Source organism: Sesamum indicum, linkage group LG6, assembly GCF_026168435.1.
Source record: "Sesamum indicum cultivar Baizhima isolate 11 linkage group LG6, ASM2616843v1, whole genome shotgun sequence".
NCBI lineage: Eukaryota > Viridiplantae > Streptophyta > Magnoliopsida > Lamiales > Pedaliaceae > Sesamum > Sesamum indicum.
The window spans coordinates 15818662-15838710 of record NC_142662.1 but is presented as its reverse complement, the minus strand read 5'-3'; the positions used below and the strand labels follow the sequence as shown (position 1 = coordinate 15838710).

General features: G+C 37.2%; 2 protein-coding genes across 2 annotated transcripts; both read right to left on the bottom strand.

The window, feature by feature from the left end:
* Positions 1–12859: 12859 nt before the first annotated feature.
* On the bottom strand, positions 12860–13435 carry LOC148787854 (uncharacterized). The gene has a single exon (XM_088881416.1). The coding sequence runs from the start codon at positions 13433–13435 to the stop codon at positions 12860–12862; it is 576 nt and encodes a 191-aa protein (XP_088737542.1).
* Positions 13436–15783: 2348 nt separating this feature from the next.
* Positions 15784–17735, bottom strand: LOC105164397 (transcription factor MYC2). Its single transcript, XM_011083042.3, has one exon. The coding sequence runs from the start codon at positions 17303–17305 to the stop codon at positions 15896–15898; it is 1410 nt and encodes a 469-aa protein (XP_011081344.1). The 5' UTR covers positions 17306–17735; the 3' UTR covers positions 15784–15895.
* Positions 17736–20049: the final 2314 nt, after the last annotated feature.

Here is a 20049-nt window from a genome sequence, read left to right as displayed (position 1 = left end):
CCATTGGAAACTGCATAAGTTGTGTTGTCGTGTACATCTCCCCAACAGCTTTGTTGATGCCACAAGTGCATCCTCAGGTACATTTAGGTGACGGAGCCAGACAAAACAACTCATTCCATAGCTTCTTCACCTTGGTTAAGTATCTTGCCAATGTCATGTCGCCTTGTGTAATCGTAGAAATTTCACGCTGCAGTTGATAAATCATAGGACCGCTGCTTCTTCCATACCGAGCTTATATTTCCAGCCATAGCTCATGTGAAGAGCTACATACATGAAACCTTCTACAATGTCTTTGGAGATTGAATTCCAGAGCTAAGAGGTTACCATGAGGTCTGCTCATTTACACTGTTCAAATAGAGCAGAGCCTTTGGCAGGTCGTGGGAAAGTTCCATCTACGAATCCGAGTTTCATCTTGCATCCTAAAGCAACATAGACTGCTCTGCTCCAAGTCAAATAGTTGGCACCATTCAACGACGAGGAGGCCAGCACGAAGCTAGAGTTGTCGGAGCATGCAGGTACAAAACCTCCCTCTCATATTGATCTGTCTGCGAATTTTGCGAATCTGCCATGATCACACTGCAATTTGCAGCAAGTTCTACAATTTAATCAAAAGAGATATCGAGAGACCTTCATAATGAAGGCTCTGATACCATGTCGAAGTCTTGAGCAAAGGAAAAAATTCAGAGAAGATTGGAGGCTGAATTGAGCCATGATTCTCATTCAATCTATAATTCTATTACAGAGTTCTGCTATGAAGAAGGTGGAGTTCTGTTTTAAATAACAGATTGCCGCTAAGCTAATAACAAATCAGCAACCGCCTCGTCATCCTACGTGGACCAATGAGATGAAATATAAATGACTGTACAAGTGACTGCACAAAGAATAAAAGCAAACACGACTACACTTAAGAAACACGCCTTCTTCTTCTGCTATCCTTGATCAAGAAGATCAGCCTCTACACCAGTAGAAGCTTGTACCTGCGAGCTTGGAGGAAAAGAAAAAGCAGCAGCAGCATCTGCTGCATCATCATCATCAACACCAACAATAATCGTGTATGCCCGATCCCTATGACCAACATTGCACACGAATATGGAAAATCGCCAGTAGTATTCATAGTATTCATATAGGGGAAGGGACATTACTTGGTAAAATTCCATAATGCTGATAACTTTCATTGCTCTAGCTGGCGAACCATGGTTTCTTTTCAATTCTTATCTACATGTTCAACAATGGCAGTCTGCTTTGTATCGTTAGATGAGCTACCAAATATGATGTTTATTTGGATTCAACTCCCTAATTTTCTGATCGAATATTTTGATTTTGATGCTCTATTTCAAATTGGTAAACATTTGGGTAGGCCAATTCAAACAGCCTCGCACACTCACTCTCAAACAAAAGGGCGATTCGCTAGAATGTGTATGAAACTGAAACTCCAAAGTGGCTGCCTCCAAAAATAGTTGTAGATAATCATCTTCAACAAATTACTTATGAGCTCCATATGGCGTTCTGCACTAAATGTGGTCATATTACGACGTCCTATACTCTTGTAACCTCTGCACTTCGAACACCTGAGACCCCCAAAGTTTAGATTCCTTCTCCTAGCCATCCATGGTCAATTATAAAAGAACACAGGAGAACACGTTCTCAAACCCAGACTCTACCATACTCTTCTCTGAACAAAAATCACAAGAAAACAAAAGCTTGTAATCAAGCTAATCGTCCATTCTTGTCTTCACTATATAAAAGCTCACAACGACAACTTATTACAAAAAAATGGGGTCAGAAAAATCCCAAGGCATAGACAGGCAGTAATTCTTCCGCATCTCCAATCCTAATTCATAATTCTTTCCAAGAACCGCAGGAGTTTGCTCCTCTTGCAAAGGGGCACACTAACGGCATCAAAATACTCTTGCACCCTCTCCTCAAGATGTGAAGTGCAATTATAATACTCCGCATAAAACCTTTCATATACAAGATAAAATATATCTCGTTCGTGGTTTTGAATACTTCATTTTTACACTTCTGACAAGAACAATTAATTTTCTCACAGTTCATATATGCATGTTGAGACTTTGCCCATTCTATAAATGTAGTAACACCATCCTCAAACTCCAGAGTAAAAGTTGCCCTCCTTGGCAGGTTCTTCTCATACTTCTATCTTCTCAACTATCTTAACATGATCAGTCATACACACATATATATTATTATAACATTAAATTTAATTGAAAAAAGTACAATAAATATAATCAATTGACAAATAAAGGGTTAAAGTTATTACTTGACTAAAATAACTTCAAATGTCAACAAAAATTCAAGAGAGATTGATGAACGAGAGTGTCAAAATATTACTGGGATAGTGAGAGATCAAGAAATTTAGAGAGAGATTGAGAAAATAAAGAGAATATAAGAAGAATGGAAGAAGATAGTGAGATTAAATAGAAAGAGAGAAATATATATATATATATAGAAAAATTTGGAACGGTCTTTAAAATGGTTACTGGAACACATAAATAGCCATTACTTTACATTTTTTGATGATCTTTGGAACACAAATTGGGACGGTTTTTTATCCGTTGCATTATAGCCGTTCTACACTCTTTGGAACAGTTTTAGTAACATAATATTAATAATATACACAAACCATTCCAAAGTGTAATACAGTTAGTCACGATTTTTGTAACACAATAATCTTAGACCAGTTGTGCACTCATACCATTCCAAATTACACCTCCTTTTGGAAAAAATTTACTAACTATTTTTTTTTAACATTAATTGTCTCACATATAGGAACGATAAGCTCAGGATCGTTCCTAATTTAACTAATGTGTTTCAAAAATAGTTCCAATTGTTTACCATTACAAGTTTGGAATGGTCGTAAGAACAGAAATTATAACTGTTGTTTTGGAACACTATGTGGAATGGTTTGGTCGTTCCAAAAACATAACACATAAAAAATATGGATTATGATATCATCGACCACTTTTCGTTCCTCATGGTTCCAATACCCGTTCGAATATGACACAGTCTTTGGAACGGTAACAGGATTCGTGCCAAATCCCTCTTTGTAGTGAATAAATGTGAAAAAAATCCTATTTCATGCCATTCTAGTCCAATATGATGTTTTCGAAGTTCTATAGTTGAATTGGTTGTAGTGCTTATGGTACATTTGGAAAACCCAAAATCAGGCTCTTTTTAATAATGCACCTAATAACATCACATAGTTATGGAGATTATTAAGCTATTAATAGAGAAACGCCCAAGCAAGCCAACTAACAACACCTATTCTGAAACTAAATTGGGCTATACCACCACGTAACTGGGTTAAACTTAATATCGATGACTCTGCAACTTCAAATCCTGGTCAAGCAGGAAGTGGAGGGATCTTCAGAAACAATCAAGGATCTTTCATTATGGGATTCCCATATTCCATCAGCACTACAACCAATTCCAAAAGGAGAAAGACCGTAAAGCTCTTTTTGGAACAAAGTAGGCTTGCTAGTAGTCTGTTGGATTGGATCCAATGAAACATCTATAAGTCATTGAATACACAGGACTAGTATAGCGTTCACAAGTCTAAGGACCTTTAGAAGGTTCAAGGAGTTAGACTTGGAGTGGAGAACCAAATTGGTTGAAAAATTAATCCCTTTGATTAGATCGAGGTGGCTTGTACCTAGTGGTAGTTCTTGAATATCTAAATGAAAATAGAATTCTCACTCAGTGGAACTCTTCCTAAAAGGATCATGGTTGAATAGTCTTTGATAAGGAAACAATAATACTTAGTTGAACTTTGTTCAATCAGTATTTTATTGAACCACCTTAGGCCCAATTGCATGACAAGCTTGTGCTCTACAAAGTACTTGAGTCTGTAGGATAGTCCTACACGTCAAGGAACTAGTGGGAGTCTGGTTTAATGCAACTTCTTGCAAACATCATCTCTAATAATTTGTTATTGTCCTACTCAATATATTCCAGTCCTCCAAGGGGTGACTAGAATACTTTAGATACCTAAGAGGCACAAGTTTTTTGGATCTAACTGGTTTATTGGATTGCAATCCAATACGACATAAGGAGACGGAATGTTGGACATCAGCTTAAATTGATGGCTTGGAGCATACGATTCCACATAGAGTTCAAACCAAGTTTGGGATTTCATGCTATTGGGATATTCATTTTGTCAAGATCATACGGTGTATAACTCGATAAAACAAGCTTAAAGGTCAGCGGGAGCTTGGTTGTGTTCCAAGTGTTGACTGTATGATGCTTTACTCATTTGGAATGAGGTTAAGATTTTAGGCAATACTAAGACACGGGCATTATTCATGCAATTCTCTATATAAGGAATTAGATTCCTACATAAAGGGTTAAGCTGTTGAAAACTCCATCACGGTAGACTAATGAGAAAGATTAGATGTTTGGCATCCCCTATGTCTTTGTTGTAGGTAGCATGAAAATGTTGTTCGGTGTATTGAATCTGATATTGTGTATGTTTTGGGCATGATAAAACAGATATTAGGAATACATCAAAGATGCAGAAAATAGTTGTAGAGAACAATCTGTAATAACTGAATAAGAATTAAAGATGTGTTCTTGGTGCACATTTTGTGGAGAGTTGATTTTGTAAGACTAAAGCGGTATTAGCATCCAAGTTCATGTAATTAATGAGTAGTCCTCAATATGTAGGTAAGTTGGGACTTAATAGTGAGTGTGGTAGCTTGGAAAGATTTCAAGCAGGAAACCACAAAGTTTTCATCATAAAATTCGAATGTATGGCGACTTTGGAAGTCGTTTCTGGAAAGTGGTTTGAATTAAAAACTGCATCTATTAAATGAAAGTGGTGCCTAGCACAGTCGAGCCAATAGTTGCCTGGCAAACAACAAGGCTAGGGCAAAACTTTTTGGGCCTGAGATCTCATCATAGGATCCATGAACAATTCTTAAACAACCAACATCTTCAAGTAGAGATAGTAGAAAGTGGTTGGATCTTGTAGCTAAAGTAGAAAATATAGTGGACCCGCAAGATCGAACCTATATTGTAGATTGCTCATTCTTAGAAAGTTCTAAGGGACTTGAGTATTTGGCTTATTGGACAAGTGGGAGATTGTTGACCAAAAGGCCAATTATTGTCCTCATGAATATAGTAAGGTTATATTTACTAGGGTTTATAAAGACGGATAGTTAAGTTAATAGACTCCAATGGGCTGTTTACTAGTATAAAAGCCGGCCCACTATCAAGTCATATAGCCCTCTACAAGTTGGTATTCAACCCCCTAGAACAATATGAGGCATGCAGGTGATATTAACAATTGGTGGACCCCGCCACTCATACAACTAACATTTTTTCCATTTTTTCTCCCTGCATTTGCTCCCATTTTGTTTGAATTTCCCACACTTTTAAATAAAATTACCTAAATCATTAATTATTATTGTGACAGGAAGGAAATAAAGAGGCAAATTTAGTCATTTTTTCTCTCCTCCAATGGTGTCTTCTCCGGAGCTCAAATGTGAGGCCTCTTCTGTTGTATGCATTTCTTGAATGAGGTACTGTAAGTAGATTGAGTACTTGGACGGTAGTAGAGTGAGGTTCTTCTTGGGGTTTGGGTATTTGGGGCACAATTGGTATTGGCTGCCATTTGAACCAAATAGGCAAGTTGTTAGTGAATCATTTCTGCCCAAAGTAAATCCCACACCAATGCAATAGCTGTAGTCACCGACGGTGATTGGAACAGGGAATATTAGGGCAGTGTATGATTCAGAATCATGTTTTTCGAATTTACGTTCTTGTCTTCTGCCTTCCTCATGCTCAATCCATCAAGTTAGCTTTCTGCCATCCAACTGCAATAAGGGTTTTATCTCCCACAATCTGTTTAATGGTTCACTTTTATTGTTGGAAGTTCCATAACTTCAAAATTCACTGATTCCTTTTCCTTTTCTTTTGGTATGTCTTATGTAGAACTTGTAGCTTTGAGCTTCGACGTGATAACCACTCGGTGCTACTTCAAATTGAGAATGCTAGGAAACCTTGTGCAATTAAGATGATACAGAAAAGGGATGGAAGAAAATACCCTGTTCCATTATCTCCTATATGAGATTTGACATGGTTGGCGGCAATAAGAAAATGAAACAACTTTGGGGTTACTGTTCTCCCTTTATGTAGATAATCGGTCTTACCAGTTATACCTCTGCTATAGGAAGGAAATGAAATTTACTCGGAAAAGGAAACAAAACCTTAGTAAAATGATAAATAACTGCTATTTATTGAGTCTTGCAACTTCTCATGATTTCAGGCTGGAATAGTTGATTTGGGTGGGTAAAATAGTAAATTGATGATTTTGTCCTTGTTGCGATCTATTAGATTAAATAAATTTTCACTTGTCTGTTCATATTAACCACAATACTGTATGCAAAGTAAACAGCTCTTATCCAAGTTAATACAATATATAATGTGAAATTAATCCAGTTGGAGTATATAGCAAGAGGGATGGATTTCAGGAAAGAATTTGTCACTTATTAGCATTGTGAAAGCGAGATCTCCTATGCATTTTGAGATAATTTAGACTCTTTAAATCTATGGCCATAGCAATTGATTTACTGGAAAGATATTTCATACGTCTATCAGTAGAGTAAACACATCTCGAATATGAAGTAAACATGTTTTCGCCCCGCTCAGGTATTGTTTATTCATAAATAAATTTTATTTAATTATTTTCAAGAGTCTTATACCAGAGGCTACTCAAGGATGCTGCAGAACTAGAGTAGGCCAACAACCTGCCACTAGAGCCATTAGATTAGAATTTATTTTACTATTTAATTTATGCGCTTTGTAAAACAACGGTATTTGTTTATTTTAATTAGTTATATTTTATTTTATAAATTATGGTCTCCAAACATTTATTTTTATAAAATACTAAAAAAATAAAAACAATATTTTTATAAAAAATATAAATACTTGGGATGAATTTTGAGACGAAAACTGTTGGAAATGCCATCTTATACTAAATTGGGACGGAGTATGGGACAGAACCAAGTCATTGCAACTTATTTTCCGAATACTTTGGGACAAAAATGTGACCAATTCGGTCCCATCCCAAATGCATTTCTATTCTCAAAATAATTTGTAACGGTTTCCGACGATATTTTCAACGACAAAATATACATCACAAGTTTTTCAACTAACTTTCGAACAAACGTTTCGATGGATTTTCCAATGATAATACATAAAATTTTCAAACCGAAATTTAGCAGAAATCCTCGAATTTTGTCTCAAAATCCATCTCAAAATTCATTTCAATAAACCATCAATTTTCCTTCCCATGGATGAATTTTCCAACAGCATTACATTAGAATATTTTGGGACAGGAATTGTGATCAATTTGCTCGCATTTTCATCCCAAATGCATTTTAATTCTCAAAATAATTTAGAACGGTTTCCGATGATATTTCCGACAAGAAAATATACATCACAAGTTTTCCAACTAACTTTCGGACAAATGTTCCACTGGATTTTTCAATGATAATATATAAAATTTTTAAATCAAAATCCGTCCCAAATATCATTTCACATAAACCATTACTTTTTGCTTCCCATGGACGAATTTTCCAACAGCATTGATGGACCATCGGAAGACCATCACAAATATTCCGACAGAAATGCTTGTCCATTAGAAATTTCATCGGAGATACATTCTGTAGTCCCTTTTTCACACAAGTTTCTGTTTGTCCCAAAACCATCATAAGTTTTGTCAGAAACCTTATAGCGGCGAAGTTTCGTTGAAAATTTCCTCCCAAAATTTCCGTAAACCTTTCGAACCATGAAAATTGAGGCCCAAAAGAAAAGTCTAAAGTGGAGGGCTTGAGAATTAGCATTTTAAATACCTTACATTGACCAATGATTCATAACGGGCTCCATGGATCGCATTGAACTGGGTTCATAATCATTCAACGAGGGTGTGTTAGGCTTTATTTGTTATGTGGTGCATATTTATCTATGTACTTGTGCAAGCAAACCTATACGCCTATATATATGTACATATATACTAGATAAGCAAGCAAACAAGAATTAAAAATATTATGATGAGCTCTTGTATAAATAAAAAAAAAAAAAAAGAAAAATTGAACTCTCACTGAAATATCCAACTTTAAAATACTAAGCTCATGATGGATCAAATCAAATTGAATTTAATAGCACAAGCCTTTGAAAATTTTAAAATTACAAGACTAAATTGCAAAAATCAATTAGTAACGCACAAAAAATGTCGCCCTTTAAGTTGCAAGATTTAAATTGCATTTTTTCCATTGGTGAGTAGTATTTTATGTTAATTGCACTTGATTTTATAATTTTATTAAATGTTTAGATTTATTTGACATCGTATATCGTTGTATACACATCTGGATGAGCCCTTACTGATTCAATAACATCTACCAATGCATATTATTCATCTCCAAGTATATATGTATTGCCAATGATACCAAATGATATTGTCAATGTACGATGATTGGTTGTATAAGGATAACATGGTAATAATATCCAATAGCATCTTATTATTGTGAATGCTATATACATTATTGGAAGTTAGATTTGTTTTAAGTCTTGGTGATATGATTTACATAATGTATTATTACATATATAACGGATATTCTCTTATTACTTTTGCTAATCAATTACTTTTTCACTACAACTTCAAGTTTGAGAATAACGTTTCATTATATTTTATTTTGAAACTTCTTAACATATACTAATGTCTGGAAAAATGCAATTTTAGTCGTGTAATTTAAGGGATGATATTTTTGATCTTGTACAAACTGATTTATGCAATTCAATCAAGTAAATTTAAAATTTTGACAATTTTAATCGTTTTCCGCTGGAATCCACAGTTAAATTTATGTCATTTGCAAGTTATATTAATTTTTCGACAAATTTGATCAAAAAGGGATTAAAACTGTCAAAATTTTAAACTTACTGAATCATCCAATTAAATTATATGATTGAAATTGCATTTAGCATTTAACCCGTGTTTTAATAAGGAAATCATATAATTTTCAAACTATCATCTATTTTCAGTAAAGGTAAATTGCATAAATAGATAAAAGGAGAAATATAACAACATGGTTCAAGTCAAGGTCCCGTCAAACCAAGGGATCCTCCAAAGTCGGTAAAAAGCACGTGTACTGACTATTGAGGGGAGGGTATGACTAAGTATGACATGTCTAATTGTTGATTTTCACAGAAGAAAACAAGAATAATTCGGTCATTGACACAGAGAATAGAGGTTGCAACTGTACTGATTCAATATTCCAGAAAAATCTGAAGAAGTGTCAAGATGGGAACTCGAACCCGTGTTTAAATACAAAGGCAGCAACTAACAAAACTACCTGTAACAAACTAACCACCTCATCTATGACTTGGACCAATAATAAGCAGAATAAATGACAACAACACCACGTCACTGATATGGAACAAAAGGAACAAAATAAAGCTATAAAGCGCACTTCGGAAATGCAACATCTACCCAACGTCAAATACAAAGGAAATAGCATCATCTCCATCTTCAACGTCTATACCAGTGACAGTAGCAGCCTTGTCATCCATTGCTGAAACATTTCCAAGCTCAACAGCCCCCCCACAAGTGGGACTCAGATGCAGAGCAGCAAGGCCCAACTTGGCCAGTAAAAATGCAAACGTCTTGAGAGGCAGTGACTTCGTGAAAATGTCGGCAAGTTGCAGAGAGTTACGAATATGCAGGGGAGTCAAGAAACCATCCTTGTACGCAGAACGAACAACGTGACAGTCAATCTCAATGTGCTCCGTCCGCTCATGAAAAACGGGATTGGCCATAATGTGTAAGGCCGCCTGATTATCACAAAACAAACGAACAGGAAGAGGCAAAGTAATGTTGAAGTCAGACAACAAATAGGATAACCATTTAAGTTCACAAACAGTAGCGGCCATGCTCCGATATTCCGCCTCTGCAGTAGAGCGAGATACCGTAGACTGTTTCTTGGTCTTCCATGAAACCAAAGCAGCACCCAAAAAAATGCAATAACCAGTAAGCGATCGACGTGAATCGGTACACAATGCCCAATCGGCATCACAATATGCAGTGAGTTCAAAATTGCAAGTGGCAGGGAAGAACAAACCTTTGGAAGGCTCACCCTTAAGGTACCGAACCACATGTAAGGTTGCTCGCCAATGAGCATCACACGGGCGAGTGAGGAACTGACTTAATTGCTGCACCGAATGAGATATGTCGGGGCTTGTGAAACCCAAGTATAATAAACGGCCAATTAAACGGCGATACTGATCAGGTTGAGAAAGGGGAGCACCAGAAGTAGTGGCAAGTTTAAGACCCAAAGGAAAAGGTGTCTTAATAGATTTTGCAGCCGACATTCCAGTATCCTTTATGATATCACGGACATACTTAGTTTGAGCTAGATAAAGTCCATCAGAGCTTCGCGCAATCTCAAGGCCAAGGAAGTAGCGTGCGTTACCAAGATCTTTTATGGTGAAGAGTGAGTGCAAATAGTCTTTTACTATCTGAATCAGTTCCAAGGAAGGCGTTGTAACGATGATATCATCCACGTAGACAAGAAGAGCTAGGAGTCCATTGTCTGTCTTCTTGGTATAAAAACAGTGATCATAGGCAGACTGTGTGAAGCCAAAATCTGTGAGTTTAGCCGTGAGTTTGACGTTCCACTGTCGAGAGGCTTGCTTCAAGCCGTAAAGTGACCGCTGCAATTTGCAAACAAGGCCTTTCTGGACAGGATATCCTTCGAGGGGCTTCATGTACAAGTCCTCCTCCAAACAGCCGTGCAAGAACGCATTATTCACATCCCTCTGTTGCAAAGGCCAATTATGAGCAGCAGCTATAGATAAGAACACTCGTACTTTGTCATTTGCAGAGGCTTCGCGACCGGAGAAAAATTATCCGTATAGTCAACCCCAGGAACTTGAGTGAAGCCCTTCGCCACAAGGCGTGCTTTGTACCGCTCCACAGAACCATCAAACCCGTAGTTTAATCTTGTACACCCACTTACACCCTATAGGCTTCTTTCCTGCTGGTAAAGGAGTAAGAATCCAGGTCTGATTGTCTTCTAAGGTATTGAGCTCGGCCTTCATAGCATCAATCCATTGTTGGTGTCGCGTAGCTTCTTGAAACGACTTAGGTTCCTGCAAAATTGACACAGGGGCTACAAAGGATGTATATGCAGCATTAGAGGGATGCACAATGTGAGGATTAGATGTGACAGATACAAAATCATCAAGCCATAAAGGTCTACGAGTAATTCTACTAGAACGACGGACAACGGGAGAAGGTGTTTGTTTAGGCGCTGAAACAGGGGTTGAGGCAGGAATATGTCCAGAGGGAGTAGGTTGAGATATAGAGGATTGGGTATGGTCTGGATGTAAGTGCAAAGAACCCGCGGAATCCAATGGAACCATAGGCAAGGGCAGGATAGTATCAAGTGATGCAGGAGCTTGAGAAAAGGGAAAAACTTCTTCATAGAACTGCACATCTTTGGAAAAAAGAACAGAATTAGATTCTATATCAAAAAGTTTATAGGCTTTCTGATTCATTGAGTAGCCAATGAGTATACATTTTAAAGCTCGAGGATGGAATTTTGATTTATGGGGATTTATGTTGGTAGCAAAACACAATGAACCAAAGGTACGTAGGTAAGCATATTCAGGAGGGTGTCCATGTAGCAACTCAAAAGGTGTTTTCCATGCTAACAGTTTACTTGGGGTTCTATTGATCAAAAAAGTAGCTGTAAGGATTGCATCTCCCCAGAATTTAATGGGAAGAGATGCCTGAAAAAGAAGAGCTCTAGCTATGTTTAATAAATGTCTGTGTTTTCTCTTGACACGACCGTTTTGTTGGGGGGTGTATGTGCATGAAGACTGATGAATAATGCCTAACTCGGAACAAAGGGATTGACACTCATGATTCATGAATTCTGAACCATTATCAGACCGCAAGATTTTGATTCTCTTATCAAACTGATTTAGGATCAAGGAACAAAAGTGTTTCAAAGTAGTAGGTACTTGGGATTTTTGTTTAAGTACGAATGTCCAAAGACACCTTGAATAATCATCTAACAAGGTTAAGACATATGTTCCCCCTAACAGATTAAAAGCAGCATAAGGACCCCATAAGTCCATGTGAATAAGATCAAACGGAACATTAGAATGAGACACACTAGTTGGAAAAGGAACACGAGTTTGCATTGCTTTGTGACAGATTTCACAAGGAATTTGATTAGCATCAATACTAAGATCAATGTCAACTAAACGTTTAACAGCTTGTAATGAAGCATGTCCTAAACGCTTATGCCATAGGCTTGAAGTACAATTTACAGAATCAGCAGAAATAGCAGAGGTGAAACATGAAGGGTGCTGTCTAAAAATATAGAGATTCTTGAATAGATGAGCTATGGCCTTGGTCGTCTTATTTTCCAGGTCCTGCAAAAAACAAGTGTCTTTAGTAAAGTGAAGTCGGTAATCCGTATGGCTGCAGAGTTGGCTAACAGAGATTAGGTTGACAGAAAAATATGGAACAAAGAAGACATTGTTCAAGGTAATATCATCATTCAAGGTCAACCCACATATTGAACTTGATTTCTGGAACCATCTGGTAAGTATATGAAATGAGGATTAGCAGGTTTAGCAAAAGAATGGAACAATGCAATGCTAGCACGTACATGATTGGTAGCCCCCGTATCAATGATCCAAGTACTCAAATCGATACAAGAAGGTTTAGCAACGTTACCTGCAAACTCTTCTTCAAATTGTGCGAAGTTTGCGTGATTGGTAATTGGATCCGGGGAAACATTCGCCTTCCTTAGCAATTCAAGCAGCTGATTCATCACCTCTGCAGCATTGCCTGTGTATTGTCACCTTTATCATCAATATTTGCTGCAAATGAACGCCCCTTATTCTTACGATCATTGAGAGACTTGTACCAATCAGGTACTCCATGTAGTTGAAAACATGTTTCTTGCCCATGCCCCGGCTTATGGCAGTGAGAGCACATCAAACTCCGTTTGTTTGCAATAAACTTCTTTTTCTGTGCATATCTGTCATCCTCCCTCTTGTTCCCTTTCAAATTCAGCTGGTAAGCCACATTACTAGAATTCATGTCAATGGATGTATGGATTGCTCTCTGTTGCTCAACACTGAAGATCATCGAAAATGCCTTTTCCACGTTACGTAGCGGATCAAGCATGAGAATCTGACTTCGTTCGTTATTGAAGACTTCATGAAGACCCATCAAAAATTGCATTAGCTGCGTCAGTGAAGCTAATGCATCGATTTCTTCGTTGATCCCGCAGCTACAACCCCCACACTTACACTTCGGTAGCGGTGCCAAACAATTGAGCTCGTTCCAGAGCTTCGTTATCTTAGTCAAGTATGCCGTGAGACTTAAGTCCTGCTGTGCCATTGAGGACAGTTCCCTTTATAGTTGATAGATTAAAGGTCCGTTACTCCGTCCGTATCGCGCCTGTATCGCGAGCCAAAGTTCTCGCGAGGTGTTGCAATACATAAAAGATTCCACTATGTCTTTAGACATAGAATTCCACAACCATGAGGTCACCATCAGATCAACGCGCCTCCATTGCTCAAAAATAACCGATCCTGCAGCTGGTTTGGGAAAAGAACCATCTATGAAGCCAAGCTTCATTTTGGTTCCAAGAGAAACGTATACTGCTCGTCGCCAAACCAAAAAATTAGTACCATCCAACGGTGAGGAAGTCAGTGATAATTGTGCGTGTTCAGAAGGATGGATGGATAAAACATCCTTCTCGTACTGAGCGGCCATTTCACCGGGTCTCTGTCCCATTGTCGATGAAGCTACTTCATCCGCCATCATTCGAGAGGTAAGAGCGAAATCAACGCAATGTATCACACAGAGACCTTCACGAAGAAGGCTCTGATACCATGTTGATTTTCACAGAAGAAAACAAGAATAATCCGGCCATTGACACAGAGAATAGAGGCTGCAACTGTACTGATTCAATATTCCAGAAAAATCTGAAGAAGTGTCAAGACGGGAACTCGAACCCGTGTTTAAATACAAAGGCAGCAACTAACAAAACTACCTGTAACAAACTAACCACCGCATCTATGACTTGGACCAATAATAAGCAGAATAAATGACAACAACACCACGTCACTGATATGGAACAAAAGGAACAAAATAAAGCTATAAAGCGCACTTCGGAAATGCAACATCTACCCACGTCAAATACAAAGGAAATAGCATCATCTCCATCTTCAACCTCCATACCAGTGATAGTAGCAGCCTTGTCATCCATTGCTGAAACATTTCCAAGCTCAACACTAATCTCCTCAACTATAATCCTAGCAAGTGTCTCATATGTACGGCTAGTATGCTGAAAGATCCGTTGATTCCGTTCTTGCCACAAGTGATACACTAACAAGGCCAATAGTTCTTTGGTATGAGGCGTTGATGACGTACTTCCCTCTTCATTTAAGTGACATCCACTCTACGTCAATATTCCACGATTGAATAGGCCATCGGACCCATGCAGTCCTCCAAATATCTGCAATGCACTGACGAACATAATAGCGCTAAAAGAATAAATGCTCACGTGTCTCAAACTATCATCTATTTTCGTGTCCATTATAAATGATTTTTTTTTTGGTTTTTTCTATCTATTGTTTTGACAAAACATTTCTTTTGAAAATTAATTTGTATTCAATAAAATTAATATTATATATTATCAAGTGGATTAGAAAATATTACGCCTCTTGTGTTTTGCCAAAATTTTAAATTGAGCGAAAATTTTTATCTAGATTAGATCTGGCCAATAAACATAATGTAATTAGTATATCAATCTTCATAAATTATATATATACCCTATGTATATAACTGTATAATAAAGATATGGTAAAATTATATTCTTGACACTGTAACTTTAGATTATCAACACTTTTAGTCCTTTAACTTATTTATTTATATATTTAATCTTTTTTTAACGAATATATTCCTAAACATCTCACATTTGATCTTTTCTGGCAAATTTAATCCTGTATTATAATTTTTATTCTTAAAAACTCATAGCTACAGGACAAAAAATGAGATTTATTGCAATGTGATGGCGATCAAAATTGTTAATATGGGACTAAATTTGTCAAAAAAAGAACAAACATGAGATCTTAAGAACTAAATTCATCAAAAAAAAAGACTAAATATATAAATAGAATAAGTTATAAGACCAAAATTACTAACGATCTAAAGTTACAGAATTAAAAATATAATGTTGTCTAAATATATTAGGGTGAATAGTAATATATCCCCCTGTGATATTGAAAATAAGTACATTACCCCCCCTGTGAAAAAGATATAGCAAATTACCCCCTTATACTTTTTAAAATGAAGCAATTTACCTCCTTATACACGGAAGTAAAATTGCTTCATTTTAAAAATCATAGGGGGTAAATTGTTGTATTTTAAAAAATATATGAAAGTAAATTACTATTTATTTTTTTATAAGGGGGTAATTTGCTCATTTGGCGATATCGCAAGGGGTTGTTTGTATTTTTTTTTAAATATATTATATTTGTAGTATGACGGATTGATTAAGCTCTCATTAATTCAGGCGAGATGTTTTTTCCCATCAATTGAGCATATTGTGAGCCCACAAACGTTAGCAAATGATACGGGTACATGCACATTGCCCATATTTTGGGAGTATCCTTGTCGTTTGCAACGACGAGGTCCATATGCAATGAATCTCTGATAAAAGAACAAACTCAAAAGCAGTATTAGCATCATCTGAATTTAAATGTTATTAAGCATTAGCAGTAAAAGCTGATCTGATTCATGCAACTACTGTAAACAAAGGGTCCAACTCCTATGGGAATAGCTAGAAAACCATCAGACTCTCATTTTCCTGAGAATAGCAGTCTTTAGAGCCTCCTCACTCGGAAGTCCATCAGGAACCCTGATTATAACATCTTGGAACATCACATCCCTAACACTGGACACACTGGCATGACTAATTTGAAACTCCAAATCTCCCAGCACATTCATTAGCCTGGCGCATGGATAATTCACGTCCGGGGATTGAACCCGAATCATCGCTTCTGATCCTAAAATCTTGACCTCAACATCCATGATCACACAACCAGAGGCTGACCTTGTGAAATCCACAGTTGAAAACGTGCTTTTAGTATCGTACATTTCCAACAAACCTGTTCTTGGCTCTTGTTTCAGGGATTCAACACGGCATTTGGCCTCTAAACCGCTGATCTTAGCCTTGAGTTCTTTAATGTATGTGACAGCATCTGCAAGTAGAGAGGCTTTGTCCATTCTTGAAACATTCGGGACGATGCTTCTCAGAGCGTAGAATCGTTGGTTGAGCTTCTCCCTTCGCTGCCTCTCGGCCTCTACGTGATTCGCGGGCGTCATTAGTTGGTTTCTTCCCACGTTTTCTGAATTTCTGGCACGTTTTCTTGATGGCAGAGTTTTGATTGTGGAGTGATCGGGGCCAAAGGGGTTCCCTGAAACATCAGAATTCCCCGAGTCCGGTGATGACTTCCCATTAATATTATTGGCCAAAACTTTCTTTTCATCTCCATAATGATTAATGTTATGGGTACTGAAGATGTTGAATGAGGAGGGGCTCTGAGATGATAGTGAGATTTGAGCTTGATCAGGATCATAATTTGTACCGTAATTGGCATTCAGCAACGACTTACCAATCAGCTGCATGAGCCCCCAGTCTTCCTTGATCAAATCCGAAGAGCCTAATTCAACAACTCCAAAAGAAGTTGGCACCCAAACCAGCGTCGTGATTCCATGCAGCTGAGCTTCTTTAGTCCTTTCGCAGTCAGAAAACTGCAGTTCTTGATGGCCCGCCAACCAGACGTTGGAGGCGGTGCTGAAAGCCCGGAAAACGAGATCATCGGCAGCTTCAAACGTCTTGGTGACTGAGGCCATGTAGAACCACTCCGACTCAGTTACGTCTCCACCGCAGCTCTCCCCGAACAGAACCTCAATTCCCAATGCAAGCTTGCTCTTCTCAATGTTGGGAATGCTGTTTTGAGGTGTATGGCCGTGGGTTACAGTCACATTGGCGGCGGACTTGGTGCCTTGGTAGTGACCGTCCCCCCAGGAGAGGACGAAGCGGCCGTCGGCATCCTTCGTCGCTTGCCAGAAAATGGCATAATTCCACCACTCACGGCGGCTTTGGAGGATAAATTGGAGGCGGTTTTGGAGTGTAGATGGTGGTGGTTCTTGGCAGAGAAGTGGAGAAGAAGAAGATGAAGATATGATGTCTTCCATAGTAATTCGTTTGTGTTTTTCTAAGACAAAGAAACCCTGACTTATCTGGAACTGTGGAAGGGGCAAGAATCGAATATATAGGATGTCAAGACCGCGTTTGGAGTGTACGAGAAAATGGGAGACTGAATTCAGAAGGTCTGTTTGGATGTTCACATGTGGGGGCGTGTAGACACCACTATCATGTGTGAATTGGGCACCGTTCGTTGCGGGAAAGTCTTTTTGTCATCACTCGTCAGCACTATACAGATGGCATGCAGAAAACTAAGATGGACCATTTTTAGAGTTCGGGGTTTGAAACCCATAATCCAATAGGACGTTGCCACGCCACAATCCTACTTCCGTGAGAGTGTATGAGTAGTATGATTGGTGGGATTAAAGTCATACTATATTCAATGTTTTGGATATTTGGTATATCAATTATTGTTTTATATTGTTTTAATTTAAAAATAGATATGCGACGGTTATTTAATTATTTTGATGTATTAAATATTGAGTACGTGATTCGCAAGACCATTTGTATCAGATGGTTGAGCATAAGTGTGCATGATTTAAGTTTTTATTATTTTTATTTATGATAGTATTATAAAAAAAATTATTTTACTAGAATGATGTTATTGTAATGATCTTTTGTTAATTTGTATTGACTTTTTTGTTTGTAACGATTTTTGTAACAGAAAGGCCTATCGAGGCTGAACAAGGCATTACAAATTTTTTGTAACGACTTTACAGAAAGCCATAACAATTTGTAACGGTCTTTGTAACGATCGTAGGTAGCCGTTACAAAATTGGTGACATGGTAAAAAATAAATTTGGAACTGCTTTTGTAATGGTGCGGTTGAATTTGATTTAATTCTTATTGTAACGGTTTTGTAATAAATTTAGGTATGATTGTACTCGATTTTTGGAACGATTTTTGTATTGCTCTTAGGATTTTGAATTATATTGTATCCATTTTTGCCTCTAATTTCTAACAGCTTTTTTCACTATTTTTGTAACAGTTTTTGGAACGACCTAGTTCAAAATGAATAGCTGGTTTTGGCACTTTTTTTTTGTAACAACCTAATGATTTTATATGTTCTTTGTGTATACAAATGCAATTACAAAAATTATTATTTAATTATTTAATATATTTTAATATTTATATTTGTAAAATAAACTAAATAAATTTATATAAAAAAAACACATAATATAACAAAAAAGTAAAAAATATTATTACAAAATTGTACTTTTACAAAATACAAGCAGCCACTTGTTCGTTGTTGTCGTCGTCGCCATCAGGTGTCGGGGAATCAGTTGGAGGCTCGAGTGCTAGATTATCGGGCCAGTAGGGATCGATGCTTCTGATGTATCTCTCGAAGGCCAACACCAGATCATCTATGTCGGGCGTTGCGGCTGTGGTGGCAAGAGTAATGGAGCAGTCGAGCGGCTGGCCTGTGATGGTCCAGCAATCCAGTGGTGGGCTCGGAGCTGAGACCGAATACTCGGCCCTCTTCCGGCCACCCGTTGCTGACATCCAGACATGGGCCACGAAACCTTGAGACGACAATAGAGGCTCTTCATTGCTCTTGTATTGTCTCTAGCATTCCTCCATCATTCTCAAGAATATTTCCCCCAAACATGTTAAATATTTAGATTCAAAACAATAATTTAAAATTAAAAGAATAAATTACGTAATTTTTTTTAATTACTCACGACGACCTCCTCCACCCTCGGGCAGCTGCACTATTCTTTTATTATAACGAAATAATTTACTCATTTATAATATTACACTAAAACTAATTACATTAAACCCAAAAGAAATATAAGACTATATAAAGAAGGACAAAGGTAAACTTAGTTAAGGATGGCAGAAAAGACAACAACAAACTACCTTGAGTAATGAGTAGTTATTCCAATGTACAATCTTTTCATCTTAGGGTTTTCAGTGACTTGGCCTGTTGTTCTCCACTCATCCAGAGGTTTATGAATAATGGGATGAAAATAAGTGAGGGCGATGTACCAAAAATTAATTAGACATGTGATCCATTAAAATTTTTGGTCTGCATCATTTTCGTATATATACACATCTAATCATGTTAGTGAAATTGGAAGGTCTGGAGAAAAGGAAAATCTTGTCAACAATTATGAATTTGCTTCACTCATCAATCAGACTCATGTCTTGCAAGTTGGCATCGACGAGGATTAGACACTAATTTCTAGTAATTTATGGGAAAAATAAAAATAGGTGTAAATGACAACACGGGTAAATAAAATTAGGTTTTCATTCTCACATCTCAGACTACCTCCAACTAATAATAATAATAATAATAAGTGTTCCCTATAATATAAATGAATGTATGGCTTGAAAATCATAGTGGACGCATGCTATCTATCACAGAAAAATAAAGATTAATACGAAAATTTAGGGCCCGTTTGGTTGTGTTTTCATTTTCATTTTCAGTTTCCAACATTTGGAAATGGGTAGAAATGCTTTATTGGTTTTTGTGCGAAAACTGAGAATATGTTTGGATTAGTTGTTTCCAAATATAGGTATATAGGTGTGAGAATGTTGAATATAGGTATATGTATTTTTGATGTGACAGATGACCAAATTGATTGAATATGTGAAATTATAAAATAATCAAAGTGAGTCTTGCTATTTGAAATAATTTTAATTGATTTGAAATAAGAAAAGACATGTTGACAAGATAAGACAAGTATGACAAACCCATGTGACCTATAATTTCAAAAATTTGAGAATTAAA